The sequence below is a fragment of the Nothoprocta perdicaria genome, unplaced genomic scaffold (genome assembly GCF_003342845.1).
Source record: "Nothoprocta perdicaria isolate Ctin4 unplaced genomic scaffold, notPer1 scaffold_447, whole genome shotgun sequence".
Classification (NCBI taxonomy): Eukaryota; Metazoa; Chordata; class Aves; order Tinamiformes; family Tinamidae; genus Nothoprocta; species Nothoprocta perdicaria.
The window spans coordinates 45,881-70,554 of NW_020455696.1; the positions used below are offsets into that span (position 1 = coordinate 45,881).

Sequence of the window (24,674 nt, forward strand, 5' to 3'; positions counted from 1 at the left end):
GGCCGCCTCCCGCGCGGGGTCTGTCGCATTCACAGCCCGACCCCGGCCCTGCGGCGGTGCCACGCGGTGCCTGGCCCAGGACACTTGGTGACACCGGGGCGACGCGGCCGGGAGCGGAGCCCGGCCGGGAACGCGGCCTCGGCCCCCCGTCCCGCTGGGCTTGGGCTGGAGCGGCTCCGGAGCGGGGCCGGGCTCCCTGCCGGAGCATCGGGGGCTCCATAGGGACCCGCCTGGGAAGTGCCCCGGGGCGGGGGGCATCGCTGCAGCATCCTGGGTCCCGCGGGGTCCCGAGTCCCCCCAAACCAGCGCGGTTGGTTTCAGTGCAACCGGGTGCGTCAGGGCCTGCCGCCGGGACGGGCACCCACCGCTGCTCCCGGGGAGCAGCCGCAGCCACCCCGTGCAGCCGCAGCGCCCGCCACGCGGTGCTGCAGTCTGGATTAAAGCCCCCGGTTTCGGCCCCGCCAAGGGCCAAGCCGCCGGTTCACCCCGCGCCGGCAAACGCGGCGCGGCGCGCAAGGCCCTGCCCGGGCAGGCTCCTATCGCGGTCATGAGAAGCGTGGACATCTTAACCTGCAATAATACATCTTACCCACTCCATATATAAATATATATGTATATATATATACATATATATACATACAGACGCATACGTACATATATATATACGAGGACCGTGTGAAGCACGGCCAGGGCGCTCCGGTGCCCACACCCGGGCTCTGCTCAAAGGTTTCGGAAAGATCCGCTCGAGGAAAAGGTCTCTGCAAACATTCCCGGCGGCCCCGGGCTGCGCAGCTGAGGCCCAAGCTAGGGAAGGCGGACACGGATATGGACCCACCAGGAATTCTCACCCCTCGCGCTCCTTCTCCCGCTGCCCCCTCCAACCCCTCGGACTTATCCTCCCTTTTCTCCTCCTGGATCCGCTCCCCAGCCCCGGAGCTGCTGCCCGGTCGGTGTCCAGGGTGCGAGGCCGGGGCAGGTCCCGCTGCAGGGGCCGGCGTGTCCCCCTGGAAGGGGCGCACGCAGGAACTGCCCAAATCCACCAGGGAACGTGGATTTGGGACTCCGGGAGCCGAGCGGGAACCCACCAGCGCCCTGCGGCGCCCGCAGCAGCTCCTGCACCAGCTCCCGCTCCGGCTCCCGCAGCAGCTCCTGCACCAGCTCCCGCTCCGGTTCCCGCAGCAGCTCCTGCACCAGCTCCTGCACCAGCTCCCGCTCCGGCTCCCGCAGCAGCTCCTGCACCAGCTCCCGCTCCGGCTCCCGCAGCAGCTCCTGCACCAGCTCCTGCACCAGCTCCCACTCTGGTTCCCACAGCAGCTCCTGCAGCAGCTCCTGCACCAGCTCCCGCTCCGGCTCCCGCAGCAGCTCCCGCAGCAGCTCCTGCACCAGCTCCCACTCCGGTTCCCACAGCAGCTCCTGCACCAGCTCCCGCTCCGGCTCCCGCAGCAGCTCCTGCACCAGCTCCCGCTCTGGTTCCCGCAGCAGCTCCTGCACCAGCTCCCGCTCCGGTTCCCGCAGCAGCTCCACACTGGCTCCTGCTCCAGCACCAGCTCCTGCCCCTGCTCCCGCTCCCTTCACTCGCGGCTGCCCAGCAGGATGCGGCTCCCGCTCTTCGCTTGGCTGGAAGCTCCCCTGACGCCGGCCCTTTACTCCGGTGCAACCTGCGCCTCCCGCAGCATCCGGAACCGCAGCCACCTCCTGCCTCACGCGGCTGATCCCCTCGCACTGTTCCCGAGGCGGGAACCAGCCGGAGAACCGTAACGTGCCCCACGCTCGCCTTGCACCACGGCCGTGCCCGCGCGCTCCGAATGCAGCTCCGCACGCTGCAGAGTCGCTGTGCATGCTCCAAATGCAGCTCTGCAGGCTGCAGAGTCGCTGTGCATGCTCCAAATGCAGCTCTGCATGCTGCAGAGTCGCTGTGCATGCTCCAAATGCAGCTCTGCACGCTGCAGAGTCGCTGTGCATGCTCCAAATGCAGCTCTGCAGGCTGCAGAGTCGCTGTGCATGCTCCAAATGCAGCTCTGCATGCTGCAGAGTCGCTGTGCATGCTCCAAATGCAGCTCTGCACGCTGCAGAGTCGCTGTGCATGCTCCAAATGCAGCTCTGCAGGCTGCAGAGTCGCTGTGCATGCTCCAATGCAGCTCTGCACGCTGCAGAGTCACTGTGCATGCTCCAAATGCAGCTCTGCAGGCTGAAGCACCAGCCCACGTGCTCTAAATGCAGCCCTGCACACTGCGGAGCTGCTGTGCATGCTCCAATGCAGCTCTGCACGCTGCGGCGCTGTCCCGCACGCTTCCCTGTGGGCAGGATCCATCGGGAGCGGCACCGAGCGCGGGGCTGCAGCCGGCAGCGCCACGGCCGCTCCCAGGAAAGGGAAAAAAATTCAGCTGAGGAGCAGTTCCATTTGATACGGGGAAAATATTTACATGCCACGTTGACAAGTGAGAGTTCTTTCTCCTTCTTAATTTAAGTTATATATTAAATATTAATTAAATATTTAAATACTAGCTATATTTCAACACAAAACCAAGCGTAACTGCTTTCCTAGGAGGTTCGAAGGCCGGCTGCGCTTCACGCACAGCCCAACGCGGGAGCTCCCTGCGGGGCCCGGGGTCCGCGCGCCGTCCTGCTCCTCACTGCTCCGCGCCGCCTCCGCCGCAGCCTCCGCGCCAGCCTCGGCCGCAGCCTCCCTCGGATGCTTTGCGAGGAGGAGCCTGTTTGGAAGCTCCTGCAGTGCCGGGGCAGCGGGAAGGGCCGGGAAGGGCCGGTTAAGGCACTGGAGCAGCGGGAGGCGCCGGGGGAGCGATGGAGCTGCAGGGATGCAGCCCTTCCATCCATCCGCCCTCATCACCCTTGGGGGGCCCTGCAGCCCGGGACGGGGCTGCACCCCAACAGCCCCAGGCGGCGGGACGGGAAAGGAGGTGCCAAGGAGGCCTGGAGAGCCCTGCCCGGCGCGCGGCCCCGCTCGCCCTTCCATAGGGCCTTCCAGCAGGGAGAGGCGCAGCCCTCTACGGGGGGATGACGCAGGGAGGGCAAGAAAGGGGGATTCGTCATGGATTGATTATAAAGCCGGACCTGTGTCCCAGCCTGGGAGGGCTCCGGGAGGCACCGGCCCCGCGCTCCGCGCTGCCCGGCTCCGCTCCGGAAAGGGAAGGGAGGTCTGCTCCCGGGCAGGAGGAAACGCTGCAAGGAAGAGCACGGCTCCGGGCCGAGCCATCAACGGTGCGAGCTTAACACCCAGCTCCTACAGCGCAGGTTATTTACTGAACACTCTCCCTCCTCTTCTTCACCGTTTAGCATGCACACGCGTGTGACACGTCACGGCCACCAATGTACAGCGATCCCTACCACGAGGCAACCTATGGTTCCCGCTGCCTTGGGGAGCGTGAGGCCGCGGGTTTCCAACGTGGGCAGCGCGCCCATGGGATCCGCCGGGATCCGCCGGGATCCACCGGGATCCGCGAGGCGCCGCGCTGCCCGTTCACTCACCGCACGGCGCGACGGGGCGAGGAACGCGGCGCGCGCAGGACGCCGGGGCCCTCGCGCAGGAGACGAGCGCTGCTTTCCTCCGTAAAGTCCTTTCTCCGAGTGTCCCGGGGTGCCGCTCACGGCTGGGTGTCCGAGCCTCGGTCTGCGCACGAGACGAGCGGCAAGAGGGTTAAAACGACCGAGCAGCCCCGGGCGGCGGCGACGGCCCCGCTCTGCCCGGCACCAAGCGCCGCCGGCGCCGCGTCCACCCCGCGCTTCCCGCATCGCCCCCGCCTCACCAACGGCCAAGCGGCATTCCCAATCCGTGCGGTTGGGAGCAGCTCCCGCCGGCCTCGGCTCCGTCGCCTCCCGGGCACCGGGGCCACCGACATCCAGCAACGGCGCCGGGCACCGCGCGGGCGCCACGTGCAGCGCCGGGAAGGTCTCGGCGCCATTCCTAGGATCTCTAGAAAACCCTGAAAAACTAGCTATGAGCATCAAAATCAGGTGATAAAAGATTTTTAATAGTTTATATCTGTCCAAACAACTTGATAAAATAAAAAACAGATGGGGAAGGATCTGTCTTTTAGAAAAGCCCCCCAACTCCAGGGAGAGAAGCAGCGTCTCCTCTCCTCATGAGCGTCAAATATAAAAATACTTTTTACATATAGGCATATTTCACTAACATTTTTATGCTTATGTTGTGAAGGGTGACAGGTAACAGTCGCTAGGAAATAGAGTTCATTTTTGTACAAAAATTAATCGGGAGGTTGGACCGGTCACCCAAATGCCCTTCCAGCAATGAGGTAAGTGAGTTTTGGGTGGTATAAGCCAGCATATAGAGCCAAATCGGGTATTTTCTGCCAATTTGCCAGGAAGTTTACGTGCAACTGCAGTGTACAGAGTAAATGCCTGCCTCGCTTCTCCCAAACACCGTCTCCACCAGCATTTTCTCAACAGCTTCTCCTGAGGTACCACTCAACGACCGTCCCCTTCTCATGGATAGCGGTATTCCCATGCGGACGGAAACGGCAGCCACCAGGCAGCCAGCAAGAACTGCTCATTTTCTCAAGAATCCTACATTTTCACCGAATTTCAAAGACGGTCTAACCCACGGCGTGCTTGTATGGCGGCCGTTACCCCTAAGTGCTATAATAAAAGATGCATAATCCTGTAACTAAGCTAAGGCACTGTCTGCAAGCGACCCAGCAACGCGGCCTTCCCCAAACAGGGGCACGTTCTATTTGCAAGCTCTCAACGATAAAACCATCACTCCTAGCTTCATCCCAAATTATCCTCAAGTCCAGTAATAGCGTGTGGCAATGATGTGCTTAAGAGCTCCCCCTGGCCATCCGGCACAGCCCCTTTGGAGGCCGTGGACGTCCCGGTGCAGTCGTGTCCTCCACGCCTCCTAATTAATACTGGGGGTCTCCCTCCAGCAGGCAAGGAGCTACCAGCACACTGGGTTGCTTTACAGCTCGTCACTCTTGTTGCCTTAGGAAGCGGTTCTTGCTTTGAAGAAGTTAACAGGGCGGGTATCTGGGATCTGTAAGATAGAAGCTCTGCTAAGAGGACAAGTTTAAGTAAAGGGAAGCAATGAGCTGGAGCCAGCTTGGTGACCTCCTGCAGGTTCCAGGACCTGGAGCCAGCTTGGCCACCTCCTGCGGGTTCCACATGCCCTCCTGCAGGTCCCCTGTCCCCTCCTGCAGGTCCCCTGTCCCCTCCTGCAGCCCCTCTGCTCTGCCAGGTCCGGTCAGGAGCCGGGCAGGACAGTGCAAGACACCCTGGAGCACCCAGTCAAGAAAGCACCCAGCTGCAACCTCATCGGGGGCCACTGAACCACGCAGGGAGCGGGCACGAGCACCTGCCCAGGCCGTGGGGTCTCCTGGGGGGTCTCCATTGCTGCGCTGGGCACCGGGACCCTGCTGTTCCCCGAGCCCAAGCTCTGCCTTAGCAAGCCCAAGCTCTGCCTTAGCAAGTCCCCGGAGCCTCCAGCTCTCCTCTGCCTCGCGGCAGGTGAAAATGAAAGCAGGGCAGCGAGATGCCCTCTGCACGGAGCAGGATGAGGGCAGCGAGGTGCCCTTGTGCCCTTCGCACGGAGCAGGACACACCACAGACTCAGCCAGGCTCCCGCCAAGCCTCGCACACCGGCAAGCAAAGCACAGGAGCTGGGACAGGAGCAGGAATGAGGAGAGGGCCGTGAATACCCCGGAGGGGCCGGGAATGACCCCGGTGCATCGGCGGGAGGCTGCAGCCCTGCACGGTGCAGCCGTCCGGGTGCAGCCCGGCCCGAGCAGCCCCGGCTCCCTCTGCCTGTGCCGGCCTCGAGCCGGACCCGCGCAAGCAAACACCTTTGGGGTATTTACGCCAGGTGATCCAACACCTTTTGGGTATTTATTCCGGGTGATCCATGATGGGCAAGGGGAGGAGAAGCTCTGCGCGCCCGCACGGCCACCCCTGCCCAGCGAGGGGGTCCCGCGGGGCACCGCGCTCGCCCTGCACGCAACACGGCGGTTCCGGGCGCAGCGCGGCGCAACGCAACGGGGTTTCATGGAGAACCGGTGCTGGGCTCAGGGACAGCACAGAATCACCGCGCCAGCCACAATACCAGGCTGCATTTTGCCTGTTTTATCGAATCACAGCACAACAGGCCAAAACAGCCTGTTTTGTTATAGTTTTGGAACTCTGGGAAGAGCAAGAGGAGAAGGAAGCCTCTTCTCTACATCACTGCCAATTGCGAGGAGCGCTGCTATAGGGTATCAAAATGCTGCTCGCGTGGGCAGCACCCATGGCACCTTCCCCACAACCAGGGCAATCCACTTTGGTTAACACCAAACCGCTGGCAGAAACAATGGGATAGCTGCAAAACCCCCAGTTCTCCCCACTAGATCAACTGGGGAGCTGAAGGAGCCCTTGCTCTTTGAGCTCTACTGCGATTATCGTTGCAATAAGACAGTGCTTAGTACTACGGAAGGTGAAGACTGAAAAAAAATCTACTAAATCCTGATTAAAATACTACAGAAAAGAGACAAGAGGGCCAGAAAAAAAACATTCAATCAGAGAGAATAAAGCAAAGGCAGCCCCGCACGGGAGCGCAGCCCCCGGTGCGTACCCACATTCCAGGCACATCTCAGGTGACAGGAGGGACAGCAAGGCGCTTCTGGCTGCAAGGGCTAAGCTGAGACTAAAGGGGCCTTTGTTGGTACCAGGTCTCCTGCTATGTCTAAGCCAGGCTGTCAATAAACACTGATTTATAGTTCACTGTCTATATTTTTCAGAAGGGGACTTCGGATGCCAGTAGGTGAAAAGGAAATCATGTAATTTTGTTCTTTCAGGTATTTTTATTTGCGAATTCCCTCGAGTTCCACCCAGCTGCGCAATGCAGCTGTATTGAAAACCTCTCCAGCAGCCAGCAGGGCCAGCCGAGCGGTTCTGAGAGCTGGCGCCGGGCGCTGCTTCTCTCCCTCTTCCCTCTGTGCGCCCACTGCTCTCCCACTGTTTGCCAGCTGAAGCTCTGCGAAAAGGAGCAAGGGGGAAAAGCCTTGGGGCACTAAAGAAACCTCGTCTTTGCTGGGTTTGCTGAGGACAAAAGGGCGTCTCCAGCAGGGCCAGGAGGACGAGCAGGGATTTATCTGTTTTAACTTTATTAAAAGACGGATGAAACTGCTGAACAAGCGACAATTCCCCACCTTCACTTGCTCCCTTGCCTTCAAGACTATCCCAGTTAAGCTTGAGGAGGCTCACGTGGTGGATACAGGTTTGGAGAAGACCGCAGCTCTTTGTGACAGCAAAGAGGGGACCTAGGTCTGCCAAGAGGGCCCTAAGCCCCCTCCTGCCAGCCTGCCAGCACACACATAAAGGGCTCACGGGCACTGGCTGCTCTTGCACCGTGTCCTCCCCGCAGCGAGCACCAACACCCTGCAGCAAGCAACACCACGGATACACACAGGTCCCATTTGGAAAGCAAAAGCATTAACCGAAGCCAACCGACTTCTTGTTTTGCTGTAAGATCACGCCTCCGTGACTCCAAATTAGTTCGTTTGATCTCTTAGCAGCATACTGCTCTTCTGATGATTTTTGTTTTCGTTTTGGCAAGTTCAATACCCTGGTATTGGACACAGCAGTTCGGGTGGCTGAAATGATTGACTTGGCAGTGGGTTTTGCCTCCTTGTTTTGGGCCTTGTACAACCAAAATTACTGCCCAGGATTGCTGCTGTCCACGTGCTTGTGCATGTATAAAAATCAGGCTTATTGTGCACTGGGTGTCCACTTCAGGCAGCTTACAATATCCAACTGCGTGTGTATAAATATATATAGAATAACACACTGCAAATATATATCTATATACACACTCATCAGCATACAGAGTCAAAACTAAAATTATTACAATATAGATGAGAACAGACTGAAAATACTGCACGTAAACAAGGGCAGAGAGGGCTGAGCAGAACTTCTGCCTAGTGCTTTGCCCCAAGCCGAGGGCTTTGTAAAGGATAGGGCCGGCTTAGGTAAATCCCTCCTTGTCTGCTTCAGCCTAGAGCTGCAGTCCCTTTGGAGAGGGGACAGTCCCCTCCTGGTGCAGAAACCCGCCGGTTGTCACAGCGTGTCCCCAACGCACGCGGAGGGACGACTGCCACCGCACACGGCACGAGCTCCAGCACGGGCTCGCTCAACCGCTCCGCCAACGCATTCAGCATTTAAAACCAGTATTTCTCCTATTATTTCTCCTATTATTTCTCCTAGGTTAGCTGAAAGCAGAAGGGTGCTCAGAGCCCCAGCTGCCACATAGAGCTCCTGGCTGAAGCCAGAGGAACGGCCAGAGAACAAGGGGGACTGAGGGACGACTGCAGGACGCGGCCCCGAATATCGGCTCATCTCCACTGGGACAGAGGAGAGAAGGGAAGCTCCAATTTATAAACAGGACGAGTTTCACCAGCGGGTTGCCTACAAAATCCAAGCAAGGAAACCATCTCCTGACTCTAGGTCTGCTGCGAACTGCAAACTCCAAGTTATTAGGGAGAAGAACGTTTCCAATCGGTGCTGGCTGCTGTGAAGAGCAATGCAATGGGGCCATGAGACACGGTCGGGCTTAAATCCTGAACGTGGAGGAATAATTCACTGTCACAAAAGCAAGAAAGCTTGTGCATATCCACGAGTCTATTTAACTGCTGATGTTACAGAACTGGACACAAGCAACTAAATTCATGAACTTCAGACAAACAGGCCCTCAGCAACTACACTGTGCTTGTAGATCTGCCTCCTGAAAATGTTTTAAATGTATTATTAAAGCTTTCATTTAAATGTACAGTCTGAAAGCCAAAGCTCATGGGTACGTTTAGGCATGGAGAGACACGTCCTTGCAGGTCTCTATGAAGGGTTCTGGGATGTTACTGCTGCCAGCTGGACCCTGGTCACTGCCCAAACCCCCTGACAGGGACCAGGATCACGATCAGGATCATCACAGGGCTCAAACCAACCAGCCTTCCTGCAGTACCGGGACCTCAAGGAGCTCAGGGGGTTAAGGCAGCACTCACGGCTCTCAACCACTCCAGGCACATCTGAAGAAGGATGCTGGGATGTCACCTACTGCAAAGATCAATTACCTGTTTACCAAGCAGGCCGGAGATGGATCGGGCAAGACAAAGACCAAACTCTGTCCGCTATGGACAGTGTCCCGCAGTCTCTCAGTCCTGACTCTACTTGGCTGCAATTGCAGCATGATGGAACTTGCAAGCACTACGGGCAAGAACTGTGAATGAGAAGAGACTGGGAAGAAACTGTTGTCACCTGGTCTTTAAGGGGGCTGAAGCCCAACCATGGTCTTCCATCAACCGGGGAGTCAGGTGCACTGATTCTCGACTTGACGCAAGAGTTTTTTAGTTTTCATGGTATCATTTGTGGGCATTTACACAAAACCCTGAAAAGAACCTGATTTTCAGAAAATGTCTAGCACCAATTACTTGAAAGTTAAGACTTATACGGGTCTCCAATCAGAACTACTAATCATTTCTGAAAATCTTCGCTAAGAGCGGGACTGACCTTTAAATAGCAGGCAGAGAGTGAGGTTTTCCTTCCAGAACAACGCAACTTTAAATTATTTATTTTAAATTACAAGGAGGGGAGTGAGAAGACTTCCAGAAAACAGCCCTATGCCACGAAAGCACCAGCTTACCATGGAATTGCAGCCGAGAAACCCCCAGCCATGTCAGCAGCAGTGGCCACCACCGAGCACCCACGTCTCCACGAGCCGCACGGCGCCCTTGCCCTGCTTTGTGCACTGTCACCTCCGTATGCGACACGCCAGCAAAGGGAGCCCTGCTTTCCCCGAGCTCAGAAAGGAAAATATTCTGCATGGGGGCATGTAACGATAGCCTTGTGTGGCGGGTACGACACCGTGGGACCCTGATCCAGCAGAACAGACCGACTCTTCGCAGGGAAAACAGTTTGTTGGTCTCCCTCCCTCACACACACCCCCTCTCAATACGGTTGCGAAAACGTCATATACACTACATACACATCACAGTTAAAAATAACGCGTTTTTTAAATGACTGGCGGCTGGCGAGGATGCCTTTGCTCGAAACAACAGCCCTGGGCGAGGTACTTGCTTCACGCTCGCGGGATAAAGCCCCTCGTTATGCACAAGTGCGGATATACTTGAAAATAAGCTCTTTGGCTGCCTGCGTGTCGAGCTCCATGCTTTTATTCCAAAGGGAAGGACTTTCCAGCTTCGATCTTGGACTGCTAACCGAGGCGGCGCTGAGCCCAAGGACCCACGTGCACAAGTCCAGGCTGGGAACAAGCCCATGGCAGAGGGCAGCGCGGAGCGGGCAGGCCTGACACCCACACAGTCTCTACAGGAGCAGGGCCTCCAGCCTACGCAGAAGACGCCGTGATCCAGGCTCAAGGACACCTTTAACTGACCTTGCTCCCAGGCAGCTTGAAGCGCAGTCCGTCTCTCCACACTGTTTTCTACTATCCCACGGGAGCTGTTAAGTTCCCACCCAAAATCGCGCCGGGACCGACTACCTGTGGAGCAGCAGCAGGAGTCCTGCGCTGGGGCCGTTTCATTCTCCAATGTTGTCACTAGGTACAAAGTGCAAAAGTGTTGCTGTTCCTGCATCCATTAAAAACGTTAAAAACAGAACAAAAAAAAAAAAAAACCACAACAGAAATGGATTTCCATAATAATCTGAAAATACATTAGTCTCCGAAAAGCCAGCGAACACCTGATAAGCTGTTTGTGCCAGGTCTGCTCTCGCTCCCGCGCGGCGGATCGCTCTCCTCGGCGCTGGCGGGCGCCGCGCCACCTTCCTCGCACGCTCCGGGGCCAGGGGAGGACGGGAGCCGCGAAGCGGAGCTTTGACGCCTCGGACAGGAGAGAGCCGGTACTAAATGACCCAGGATTCTGCAGTGAATTGTCGCGTGCCCAGGGCAGAGCGCGCGGGGCAATTCACTGGAATGCAGACACTTCCCGTTCCTTACGACGGTCCAGCATTACAGGAAGATAACTAGCTGGCCTCTGGCTTGGGACAATGTCAGTGACTTCCCTCCCACCCCACAGAAACGTAAAATAAATTCCCTCCCTGCTTCATCCCGTTTAAAGTGTTTGCATCTTTTCCTCCTATGAAATGTTTCTGATAAGGCTTTATTGCTATACAAAAGCGGTGCAAATGCTGCCCAAAGACAGCTCCATCAGGAACTTTGGTCACACGACTGCGGGACGCTTTGTGCACTGTCCAAGTCCCAGCGTAAGACCTGCTACCTTTCTGAAGAGAAGCTGAATACTGTGTGCAATAACACTACGAAAATAGGACTGAACCCCAAATACAAAACAAAAATAAGGGGGAGAGGGAAGGGGACAAAGAACTAAAATTAGGCAGAAGGCTTGCTTGGGAAGAACCCCATCATTCCTGTGATGACTAACTGATCAATGCTACATTTAGACAATGCAAGTGTCTTTCAGAACAGATCGTTGGTGTTGAAACTGCATGTCTGGTCCTGAATGCCAGCTCTCTCATCAATGCAGCATTTATTAAAAAATAAAATTAAAATGAAAAAAAAAAAATTGACAAATTGCATCACCAGGTAGCAGCCTGGCCTGGATCACACACGTCCCATTGCATTTGTTTCATCAAGCAGGGCCATTTAATGTGGCTTCAGCACAGGGCAAGACTTCTTCCTTCCTATAGACAAACCAGAAGAGTAATATTAGAGAAACACAACTACAGGACCATGCTCACTCCTAATGCTTACTTCCAGCCTGGCATTAGCACTGGACACTTTCTTCGTCAGTAGCATCTGAGTCGTCCTTCCTCCTGCTAGGGCATTATTAGCTTCCTAGTCTGACTCTCTTCTGAATCCTTTACAAAACACTACATTTAGAAAGCAAGGGGAGATTGAGAAGCCAACTTTAACCCCTGATTGCACAACATTAACTTGCTGAATTGGAAAGTTTGAAGCGCGAGCACGAGGGCTCGCTCTAAAGGACCTCGAGCAGCTTTGTTGGGGCCCGGAGCTGCCTGGTCCTTGCTTGGGCTGCGTCACGTTCCTGCTGCGCTGGCCTTGACACCTGCCTTGTCCTGGGCCAGGAGGTGTCTGGCACCCGGCTGGCTGGGCCCGGTGTGGCCGTGTCCACGGGCGAGGGCTCCCACCTGCACTGCTGCCACCCTCAGCCCCTCGGTGCCATCCCTTGGCCACCGCGGTGCTCGCAGCCCTGGCAGTGCCAGGGCTCTGGTGGCACAGAGCAGAGATGAGGGCACTGACTGTGGGAGGATCCCTCTACATATTTAAAACGTCCCTAGCAGTCACTAGCAGTAACAACTCCTTGTGTCCCTTCTCCCCAAGTTTACTTCCCGTTTCAAAACCCATTTTCCAATTTTCCTCGCATTATTTTCATTGCTAATGTCTAAGAGTTCATCTCAACACTGAAACTCTCATCATTTGCACACTGGTTCTGCAGCAGAAAGAAATAAGAATCCATTATTTTAACGATAACAAGTGATTTTATAGAACCTCTGATAAACTCAGAGATACACGAAACGAAGTGCTGTGACGTGAGACTGGAGTGCTGCCTTCAAGACACTCCAGATCTATTAATCCCATAGCTCGTTCCCACAAATTACCGTGAGAAGAACCGCATTCAGGGACACGGCAAAGCCGGTTGCGTGGCACAGGGCAGGCAGGACCGGTCGGGAGCTGCTCACCTGTCTTTGGGCGCCGTTTCGGGGCCGGCCGTGCCGGCGGCCGCGGTTGGGGGGTTCTGGTGCTCCTCGGCGTGCTGGGCTGCGCTCAGGGTCTTGGAGGCTTTTGTGGTCGCCACGTCCGAGATGCTCAGCTTGTCGAGAACCACGCAGGCCGCCTCACTGTGGGAAGAGTTGAAGCGACAGCACAGTTAATTAAGTTAAATTCCACTGGAATAAAAAAAAAATCCTCTTCCTCATCTAACTCATGCCACAAAATTCCCATACAGAGATAAGAAATGAAAATAAACTGGAATTTAAAACCATTGTGTACATCACAAAGGCTATATTTTCTAAAAATTATCGAGATACCAAAAAGGCACAAGAACAATAATTCCTTTAGAGAGGCACTTCCATTTCCTGCAGCAAAATCAGGCCTGTGGATCTGAGTGCCCCATCACGGTCTGGAAACAGAACATTTTAGTCCCGTTTAGTACATTTTAGCAGCACTCAACCGTGGGTGCATGGTCCTGAGAGCGCACACGGGACGCACAGTGGGAGCCTGCCGGGTCAACGGCACAAACGATGCCACACGGAGCACGCGCAGGGAGGATTTTACAAGCACAAAAATGTCAAGAAAATCACGTTTGCTACTAGAAATGCACTAGAATCACACTACTCACCTGCACCAATAACTGCAGACTATTGATACGATTACCAGCTCATCGGTTCTGGAACTGTCCTGTTCTACTCAATAAAACCTAGGCAGCTTCCAAGCCCCCAGTTCTCTAAATTGCCCATTCTGGCAAAGTACGTTTTTGATCTTGCACAGGTGCCTATGCTGCTATAAACTAGAGATTTTTCCAAAGTGGTAACTGGTAATTCTGTGTCCACTGAGAAAAGACTTAAAATTAAGTAAAGAACCTAAAATTCTGAGGAATAAGTTAATGGGATGTTCATGGATGGTGTATCTGGAAGCTAGAGCTAAAGCAACCTGCTTTCAGTAGCATACAACATGACAGGTCCACGTGCTTGCATGATTACATTACTAATGATGTATGTCTAAAACACCACAAATGCTGAAATTCTGAAAAAAGAAAAAAAAAACTGTCGTCAGGAAACCTCCAAATCTTCTATGTGCATATTCACAAGTCTCACGTTTCTGTGAAGTGATTCCTGGGAACACCTTTATATTTTTGCCTCCTATATAAAGTAAAATAAATAAAGCTAAATGCAAAGAAATTTGAAACAGAGGGCCTAAAGACAAACACGTTTAGGACCAATGTAATTAAACCGTGGATGTCCTGAAAGAAGTAGCTCTGCAACACAATGACACAGAGTCCCATGTTAAAAGATGATAAACTGCTGGCATCTGAAGAAGGTTCTGACTAGCTGGGTCTGGCTGCACGCTGCATTGAGCTGGTTTTTAAGTCTTGTAAGTCTTTTTAAGTCTATTTCTCTCCACACACGTGTATGTCTGTATTCACTCTATGGTTACGATGCTTACTGATAGATTTGAGCCTTGAGCCTGGTATGATTTTCACACTGTGCTCTTGTAGTAGGTTATCACCTAAAGGATATAGGCAGGCAGTATAGAGTCATATTAGAGGAGTTTACAATGCATACATACAACCAGAGCCTGGTCATTAAAACATGTGATAGGTTTCCAGATCTAGTTTCTATTTCTGTAGCTACTTTTCTATGTTCTCTTGAAGAAAGTCTTGTAAGAAAAGAGGAATAATGACATAATACCAATTATCTTTATAAAGATCTAACATGTCTTCAAAAAACAACACTGTAAGTAGAAAAATATCCTATAGAGAAACTGTGGGGGGACAGATGAGACAAGAGACAGTCAAACCAACTTGGTGAATTAAGTTGCCATAAATATCATTAGAAAAAGGCCTGTCGCACAAGAAACTTGAGCTCATGAGGCTCAAATGGGTCAAGGACAAACTTCAATCACGGAAATGTCCATGGCCCAAGGATTCCATTATTCTGAAGTTCTAAGGGAAAATAGTCACAGAATTTTCTCTCTCTTCAACAGGCTCATGGAAAACCAGAGCTGGACACCCCAGTCTTTGCAGATGAACCCCTACAAGCCAAACTAGCCAGGTAGAGACTAAAGGCGGCAGGTTGTGAGGAAGAGCAGAGCAGGATCCAGACTGGAGGGTAACAATATCCCACCGGATTCTAGAAGAAACCCTAGGATGTGTGAATATTTTGCACCAACATACTCTTGTGGTGGGTTTTCTCCTATGGAGCATGCTGTAAGCTCCAGCGTGGTGCGTCCCATGCTCTAGCAGGCCAAGAGCTGCTCCAAATGCAAGCATAGTTGTGCATGGGGACAGGGACCGACCCTGTGCAACCTGTGGGAGAACAGGACCCTCCTCTCGTGAGCTGAGAGCAGTAACCAAGCCTGGCTCTACGGAAGCCTCTTCTCAGGTTGCTGTTAGAAGCCCTACAAAAGGATCTCTAACAGCTCCCAGCCTAGAGAGAATTAGCACGTCTCCAGCCCAAGTCACTTGTAAAAATGTGGCTTAAGTGGCCCATTAAGTCACTTAAGACTTAAGTGACTTAAGTCTGTCCAGAAGTGTCTTTTCTCCTAATATTGTAGCCAAACTGTGCAGCTAATGAGCTCCTTTGTAAACACTACTCTGCAGAGGCCACTTCCAGCAGGGAGTTCTCCAAACACTGCAATGCATCCCGAGATGTGAAGCACCCTCAGGGCACAAGCTGAATAATCAGCCCGTCAGCCTTATCAGAAAATAAGGCTAGAAGATACAACCAGCATTACTGGGTTGCATTTTTTTTTTTTGCTGCAACCAGGTCACTTTTTTTTTTTTTGCGGCAACCAGGTCTCCTCCAGACCCTATGTGCTGCTAAGCACTCTAATTTCACTTAGAATAATGACATAATAAATGACAATAATAATCAAGCAGAAGTCTCTCTAATAGAGCTTGTGCAAAAGCTGTGATTCACCTTAAAGGAGGTGATCGGACAAGGAAGGCTACGGAGCCACTGCTGGCCAAAGCTGCTGGTGCCTGTGCCACCTGTACATGCACACGGATGCACATGGATGCACATGGATGTACACGGATGCACACATGGTCACCCAATGGGAAAAGCAAACAGCTTTGTCCTTTCCAGCAGCTGTCACTAGGCAAGGCAATCAAGGAAAGCCCTGACAATATATCTGGTTTCAAGAGGGCTTTAAGGGCCTGTTCCCCAGTGCGCACAGATTACTTGAGATGGAAGATTTGAGAAAATGACCTTTGGCTTCCAGTCGCCTTTGGGGACTTCTTCTACCGTTGGTTTCATCCCATACAGCTGGGTCACCGCCTCATCTGCCTCCTATGATTCTTCTCAGACAGTTGCCTTTGACTTGCTGCTGAAACCCTGCAGCTCTCCCAGCTTAGGGGTTTCAACTCTGCAAACTTGTTCCTTAGAGAAAACCTGCTACAAAGACTGCATGCAGTCCTCCACTACATGTAATATAAAATCCACAACGCAAGAATTATTAAATATTCTAACTCCAGGTCTCAGGTGCTATAAAAGGGCTGCTTGGTTCTTTGCTTTAATGCAGAAATCACACCAATACAAACGCTCCTCAAACTAACAATACAACTGTCCTCCTTGAAGAGCAGTTTCCTCCTAGAAAAACAGGATTAAATGAAGAATGTCACACTCCTTAACTACTGCAGTTCTCCTAACTGATACACAGTTAAAATAAAATCATGGGCTGCTCTATAAAGAGGAAAAGTGGATGCTAGCTTAATATTTGGTAACGCTTCAGTTCTTTCTAGCAATTTCTTCCAACTTTATGGAGAAAATATTTTATATTGCAACTTTTTGCAACCATTCTCTCTTGCCCAGTTTAGAATCACAGAACCACAGAGTGGGTAAGGTTGGAAGGGACCTCTAGAGATCATCTAGTCATTATTAGATGATTATAACCACCAATTATAATTATAGATCATCAGCTATACAAAATCCTTTACAAGATCCATTTCTACCCTTCCACTGCAATGTATGCATCTCCTTCCACCCCATCTTTCCATTGAGCTACTTCTGGAGAGCTTCTCAGATCCAGCAGGCCAGTCAATGGGGAGCAGTTTTGGGAGGCCTTTCGAAGCAGCCTGACCCAGCCTGACTGCTTTAGCACCAATGCAGCTTCTGGTGATGCCAAAAGTGCAATATTCATCTACCCTCATTGTTACAAGATTTGTAAGGAATTCAGACTGCAGTCAGGAGTGCTCCGAGAGCTTTAAGTGTTTCAGGAAAAAATGAATTTGCTCCTGAATAAAATAGCCTTCAAGTTCAATTCTACCCCCCGTCCGAAGCTCACTGGGATGCACTAGGTATCCTCTAGTCCCTTGCCAAACATTTAATAGTGTCACAGACATCAAAGCACTGTAACGACACGCTAAGCAGAACAGTGGCACTATGGAGAAGGAAACAAGACTCGTAGAAAAGGCATACCTAAACACAAGTCTCATGCTGAGCCCCAAAGCAAGTCCTTAAAACCCAGACTCTGCAACAGTTAACCAGAAGACAGAACGTAAGAGATGCAAAGGCAGCCATGCAAAATATACTTTACTGGTTTATTAAGTGTGTCTGTTGGCTAGTAATTAGAGTTATACAACGTGGGAGGTCTGCCTTCCAAAATTACATGCAATCTTGCATCATAAAGCCAACACATGCACCAGCATAACAGATCCAATCTGTGCCAATCATTGCACTAAACATTCATCTTCAATTGGAAGATAGACTTTATCAGTGAAACTGGACCTCAGTTTAATCGCTCTGCTTTTATTTTTCTTTCATAATAAAAGTATGCTGATGTAGAGCCATTTCTTACAAGAATGCTCGAGTCCAGCTCCATGCCTAACTTTGCACAGCATGCTTATTATTCCTTCATCATCTACTTAGAGCATCCAGCAACTCTTCCAATTAGCCAGCAGGACAGGACACAAGGCAACGGCCCTGGTGCTGCTTTTTCATGCTCTCCACGCGCAACAGCACGCCGAAACGCCATGCAAGGGGGGCAGGCAGCAGGCACAGAAAAGAGAAACGAACCCCCAAAGGGGAGAGCTCGAAACATCCACGGTGACAACGTAACTCCGGTCAGCGGGAAAAGTGGGGCTGGGTTTCCCTATTGCATGGGAGCGGGGGCTGCTCCGCAAGCCTCGCTCAGCAGCAGTAGCCGCTGCAGCCGCAGCAGGCACAGCCCCCGTGCGTCCTCGTGCACCCTGCATGCAGGGGAGCAGCGCCAGTGCTCCTGTCCGAGCCCGTGCCCAAAGCTCCGGGAGCACTGGGGCCGGCCGCCACTGCAGAGCTGTTTCTGCAGAAGGAATTTGAGGCTTTCGCTGCTTTTACAAGGAAAGCTGAATGGTTTCATCCCAGCACTGGAGCAAAAGGTGCAAAGGAGCAAAAGGACTGGAACAAAAGAGGAGACTTCTAAGGTGATTTTGGAGAAACACCAAATTTCCAAAATACAGAGATCACTGTTTTAGCCTCATTTGTGCTTCAGTTCTAAGAGAACCACTGCAGGGTTTGCCACACTTAGTGGCACGGGAATGTACAGATTGAGAATTGGTATTAAACACACATGAAAGAATTTTTTTTATTTTTTAAACAGATAGAAGCACTATTGTTCGGAAGGAATCCAGTCTCCTTCCTGGAATTTCTTTTTTCTGTTGCTTATCAAAATATTTGTTTTTGTGTTTGATCTGTGGTCACGGCTACTCAGGAGAGGAGGCGATAGGGTGATGTGGACAGCAAACATATACCATTTTCAAGAAAAGGAGATTAAAAAGAAAAAAGTATCAGTAGTTTGGGAAAAGATAATAAAATGAGATAGAAATTAAAAGGTATAAACAACCCAAGTCCCTGTATCATGAAGAGCAAAAGCTCTGATTCCTTTCTCTTTATGCAGCTCATCTTGAAAGAAGCCCTTAGAAACTTGATCTGAGCAGCTCAGCAGCGAAATACTTTGGCCGGCTCTTGAAAATAAGGAAGAAGAAATGCAAAAACCTGGATTAATATCATACAATTAGAAATGAGGCACACAGACATGGAAATGGCAAGTCATTTCCGACCAGAAGTCCCCATCACGTGAGCGTTCATTATTCTGCTTTCCGCCTTCACTGCAAATCTTGTAACTATTTACGCTGTTGCCCAAAATCAAAAAACAGAAGAAGTGCGAAAGCTTCCTAGCTAAAACTGCTAACTCTAGCATTTCACTTCCCCATTCAAGGGCTCATTCTACAATCTTTCCAGCTCCTGGGTTGCTTGCTTTGAACTCAGCCTGCCGTTATCCCACATCCTGGGACTGTGAATACTCCAGAGCGACCACTGCCCCCAGCTCCAGCACTAAAGTACGGCCACATGAGAAGGAATCTGACAAAAATGCCCCACTTAATCTAAGAGACGGGAAACTTTCAGAAGTTTATAAAGTAACATCAGTTATTAAACTAGTCAGTAAAATAAGCACGTATAGTCATTACGATATTTTCAAACACCGTGCAGCTTACAACTTTGAATGTCTCCTGTCTCTGCAGAGTGGGGACAGGCGTGGAGCTATGTTTCAGACCTCCTGCCCTGGAAGCGCAGGTAGCTCCTGTTCCTCAGGTCACTGCCCCTTTCACATACAGAAGCTTACACATTTTCTGCAGCGCATTTTCCTTCGGAGCATTTCTCTTCTTGTCTGTGATCAGATATGGAAATGACAGCAGATTCTCACTAGTTTGCACAGTGACTGGGAAACACCACTTAAATGGTAAATTTTAAAAGATTACTAGCAAAGACCTGCAATTTAAAACAAAAAGCAAACTGAGAAAAAAAAGAATTTTGACTTGGATGACGTATCCAGTATTGCATTACAGCTAACACCACAAAAGTAAAACCTTGACTAGTGTTTCTATGAGAAGGTCTCCAGTGGCTTTACTTCACCATTACCCCCATCTAACAACGACAGACAGCAAATCTAAGACTGACGCATTAGCAAACTGCTGAGCACAAGGCTTTATCACAGTCCTCTGGAACAGAACACGAATTTTCCTTCCAATATGGAACAAATTCCTATCTGCAGAAAGAGCTGAGGAACAGGTGGAATGGCAGAAGCTCAAGGACACATGACGCATGGATCTACTGAACAGCAGATTTGCTTTGAATGGCTCATTAACACATATGTTGTCGCACACGTTCTTTTCAAAGCACTATAAACAGCCTCACGTGAGGTTTTGAAAAATAGGATTTCTAGGATCTGTTTTTAACTGTGAAAATGGGAGCTTTTCCCAACCCCAAATTAAGCAACTAAAGGGAGAAACTACGTGTCAGGTGGATGTTTGGAACCCTGAGGAGTCACCAGGATACATACCCTCCAGCTGCAGGTCTAAATATTCTGAGCAATACCCACAGCAAGAGAGAAAGGCAGCAAGAGAGGCAGAAATGGAAAGAAAGCAAAGAAAGGAAGAAAAAGAACACAGTAAAGATTGCTGCAAAAATAGACAAAAGAATTAACTTTGCAGTCTCATCCTAAAATGGTGATGCCTCTAGCAGGAATATGAAGGAACATATTAAAGGCTATTTCAGAGGGTACAATTGCTGAACACTGGATTTTGGCCCCAATGGACATTCGAGGTAGGCATCAAAAATAAAAACCAGTTATTAAAAGCTCAATTTGGACTTGCACAACCAAACCTACCTTTGGTTTACTTCCTCCTCTTCTATTTTACTTCGTTCTGCAGGGCTGCTTGGTTTTGAGCCTCTGTTTTCTAGCTCCTAGCAGCTGTTTGCTGCGGCATTTTGGCTTGCCAAGCAGCTCGCGCTGACTACCAAAAAAGGTCACCTAACCACAACACACTAAAACATAAATATCTGTTCCTGACTTAGAAGCATAAAACACAGGGACTCCCAACTAGTAAAATCACAATTCAAATATTCATAAGGAATATAAGGAAAAATCCAAACACGCTAACTCTGTGTAAAATTTCTGGATGTGCCAAAATAAACTAGAAGTTTGCTGTTTTCAAAAGCAACTGCAGCTCACAAGTAATAAGGGTATGACAGATCAGAAGGGCACAATTCTAACCAGACTGCTTAATAACCAGAAGTTAACAAGTTTCAGTATTTATCTTATTCTGGTATCTTGCAATTTTATAATTTGTTTATAACGTTCTACTTTGACAATAAGGGAAAAAATGATAATTTGAATCGTTTAAATTCTCCTCCTGTGGGACTGCCCTGACTCCATGTCAGGCTTTGTATACCCATCATTGGAGGCTCTGCAGGAATTTTCTATGGGATCCGGCCCTGCGGGATCCGGCCCTGCAATCCCTGTGGGATCCAGCCCTGCGGGATCCAGCCCTGCAGTCCCTATGGGATCCGGCCCTGGCCCATGAGCCCAGCCGGATCTACAGCTAGTCAGCTTGATGCTCCTGAAACCTGTGTCAGTGACTAAATTAAGTCATGTGTGCTTCTTATAACAAACCTATTGTAAGTATTTTATCATAATGAGACAAGAAGAGCTGCAGGACATCTTTGCACAGGACATTCTGAACCATGGTGGAGAACAGCAGGAGCAGGAACACGTTAATCCCTAGAGATGCAGCCGAGACCCAGGACACAGCGCTACCCCACGCGAGCGATGCCCTTCGCACCTCGTGAAAACGGCCTTCTCGTTCTTGGCATCCATCGTCAGCTTGATGGTCTCCTGGCCCGAGCCTGTGCTGATGGTTTCCGTGACGGTGTCAGCTTTGTCGTCCTCTTCGTCGCTGTCCGAGCCTCCCGAGGAGCTGCTGTCGGAAGCCACGAGCGGCGCTTTCCTGGTGACGCACACGTTCCAGACGCACGGAGACGCAGCACTGGCTGGAGAGAGGGAAAGTCACGTTGCAACAGGAACAAAACCTGCGCATGGCTCCGTGGGGACAAGCTCAGAAAGTCGGGCCGTAGCAAATGGAAGGCTGAGAATTACAGCAAGATTCGAGATAACGGGTTTTGCGCAGATCCCACAGCACGCTGCATTGCTTTTTAAATGATCAAACAAAAAGAAACAATAAAATCTCTTTTCCTGTGTCAGGAAAGCCCCAACACAGGGGCAGATGGGCAGAGCAGACTCTTCCCTTCACCTCTTGCCAAGCCATGGTTACCCCAGAGGGAAGATTAAGGTGGTCCCTGACACCTCTGTTGACTACAGCTGCTCTGGGAATGCGTTATTAAAACCAAAGCAGCTTTTCCTTTTAAGCTCTTTGTGGTTTGTCATTCCACGTGCGTTGCTGCCAAGAGCTGAAGTGCTGCAGCCTTAGAACTGAACCATGGACTTAGCTGGGAGATTACGCTGGAACATGAAGGTATGCAAGGAAGGCAGTGTGTATCCATAGGGTGCTACCCATCTCTCAGCTTTCACTACAGTTAGAAGTTTAATTTAGTTGCTCAAAAAAAATATTATCAAGCATACGGCTAAAAACAGCACTTTCAAACAGTTTACGAAGGAATTGTCTCCATGAAATCAACACTTTCCATCTTGAATTGAATACTGTGGGACAGGATTATCCGTCCAAAACCTTCAGGATTTCTGAGTATGATTTTAATGGACTGAACTGGGTACAGAGGAGCTCCTGCAAGCAAGGGAAGGCAGGCAGCACTGGAGGGACGCTCGCCCCTGCAGGCCTGGCGTGCATTACTTCAAGCAGTTTAAATTATATTTATTATATTTATTTATATATATCTGTTCTGTCTTGTAACATTCTCACTTACAGTTCTTGTCCTGACTCTGCTTTGGGTTTCCATCTGAATCGCTGCTCTCTGTGTCCACAGGAGAACTGCATCGTGGACCCGATTCAGAGCTGAAGTAAGGGGGGAAAAAGCCTTGAGAATGAAGTGCAGGTACTCTGGTTGTTACTATTTCTTTTTCACTATTATCTTTAATTCTTTTAGTTTATTTCTTAACTTATTCTAAGCTTGCTGCCTAGCAGCAGTGGCAATACATACTGTATTCCTGTATCAAAAGACTAATGTCATTGAATGAAGCCCTGACAAAGAATATTCAGAACATAAAATAAAATGGGCAGCAGGGAAAATGGAAGGGGAAGAAAATAAGACTACAATCAATGAACTCCCTCAAATCCTATTTCAAATATTCTTTCACTCAAAAAATCACACGGAAATGCACTGAATTTATGCCTCTTTTACCAACAGAAAGGTTGGAAGTCTGTGAATTTTGCCCATCCTTTCTCCTCGGGCGCCGTGTTCTCGGGGGCGGCTGAATCCCACACGCTGGAGCCAACGTCCATGGCAACGCAGGGCGTCGGGGGCTTGGAGTTCACCGGCTCGAACACAGCAGTCCACCCAGAGCCTGCGGACACAACAAGCACACGGGAAGTCTTTCTTTCACAACCTTTGGCTTTTCCCAGCTTTTCCAGAGGGTGCATAGAAACGAAAAAAATAAAATAATAATAATAATAAAGACAATAAAAAGATAGGAATCTCATTAACCGTCTCTGAGGTTGCAGACAATCACCTTGCAAATTCTTTTTTGACAAATATTGTTATCCACAAGAAAGAAGTATTGATTAAGAAAAATGTCCTTAAGAATTTCTTTATTCTCTGAGCCAGAGAGTGTCAACTAGACTCTGTTTAAATACATTAACTTCTTGCCAAAAGTTAGGATGTGCCATTTTCAACCTTTTCAGACATTAACTGTTTAATTTTGGCAATTACAGGTAGAGAAATGATGGATTAAAATGTTTAAGATCACAGAAGTCATATGGAGAAAAATTTAGCATAAGATTTGGTTTTCAAGGCCCAGTCTATTGTTTATGTATTTATTAGAACGTTCCTATGGATCATAAATCTTTAAACAGCATTTTCAGGACCTTTTCTCAAGGAAGAGAATTTACTTGCATGGCAGAGGTCTTGATTGGCACATAACAAAGCTGAGGGTATGAGAGAGCCACCAAATCTGGACTCACTCAAGAACTGGGCCAAAGTTTGAGCCAAAATCTAAAGAGTGATTATGCTGATGTACAGTACACAGGTTGTCATTTGTATTTACTGTTTCTTCCTAGTGAGAACTGAAAATAATGACTTCTAAACAGCTGTAGAGAGCTGGTTACGAAAATAAATACGGTTTACGTTCATACCTACCACACAGAAACACCAGCTATATATATTAAAAATAAATAAATAAATAAATAAAATAAAAAAGTAAAATTGAAAATACTTGCACCAAAAGGAGGCATTACACCCCACAGAGAAGAAAAAGGCACTTTGGGGCAAACATTGTGGTCCCTTAGTTTCAGCTGTCCGAGCCAGCCCGGCTGGCAGTGCTGCAGTCTCGTGAATGTGCATTGCTGCTCAGGGAACAGCTCGACATCACACAGACTGACATCGGGCAAAAAGGCAGCAAAAAGCAGATATACAGGGTGTGGAGACACTTGGCAATGCATATAAGTTAATGTTGAAATCCTCCACTGATCTTTTGGGCTTTTTTTTTTTTTAAAAAAAAGCTTTTGTACTAAAGGAGCTAATAATATTGTGTCCGTGTGGTTGTCTAAGTACAACTGAAGCAGCACATCCCTGCAGAAGTTGCTGGGGAGGGCTCGGTCTCGCTCGTATTTCAGGAGCAAGCCATGAAATCCCTGCACTCCCTGTGCAGGTGCCATTGCGGAGCAGCCGGGGAACCCGGACAATGTGCAGGGGGGGACTAGAGTCCTCATCTGAAACGCGGCAAGGCCACGGTCATGTTTTACCTTCGGAAGAGCCGGAGTCTTTCTGCTCCGAGGTGCTGTTCTTGTTGGTGTTTGGCGAGGAAGGAGGCAACTGCTGCTGCGCTTCCTCCTCCTCCTCCGAGTCCACGCTGCCGTCGTGGTCGCCGTTCTCAAGGTCGCTTTTCGACGAGCTCTCCGAGGTCTGAGACGCTCCGAACCTGCTCAGCAGAAGGCAGAATTAGGAAGACCTTGTGCAGACCTTGTTCTTTATCATTTCTATAAACCAAGTGCTATTCATAATAGTATTAAATGTACTTT

At 50.4% G+C, this 24,674-nt stretch overlaps 1 protein-coding gene across 1 annotated transcript in view; it reads right to left on the minus strand.

Moving 5' to 3' along the window:
- Positions 1-10,924: 10,924 nt before the first annotated feature.
- PPP6R2 (protein phosphatase 6 regulatory subunit 2) overlaps positions 10,925-24,674 on the minus strand; it is a 72,382-nt gene continuing 58,632 nt past the window's right edge. The window contains exons 19-24 of the mRNA XM_026046529.1: positions 24,399-24,574; positions 22,840-23,002; positions 22,405-22,493; positions 21,309-21,516; positions 12,670-12,828; positions 10,925-11,649 (exon numbers count right to left, since the gene is read on the minus strand). Of these exons, the coding sequence (XP_025902314.1) occupies positions 11,598-11,649; positions 12,670-12,828; positions 21,309-21,516; positions 22,405-22,493; positions 22,840-23,002; positions 24,399-24,574 (847 nt within the window). The 3' untranslated portion in view covers positions 10,925-11,597. The remainder of the gene's footprint in view (positions 11,650-12,669; positions 12,829-21,308; positions 21,517-22,404; positions 22,494-22,839; positions 23,003-24,398; positions 24,575-24,674) is intronic.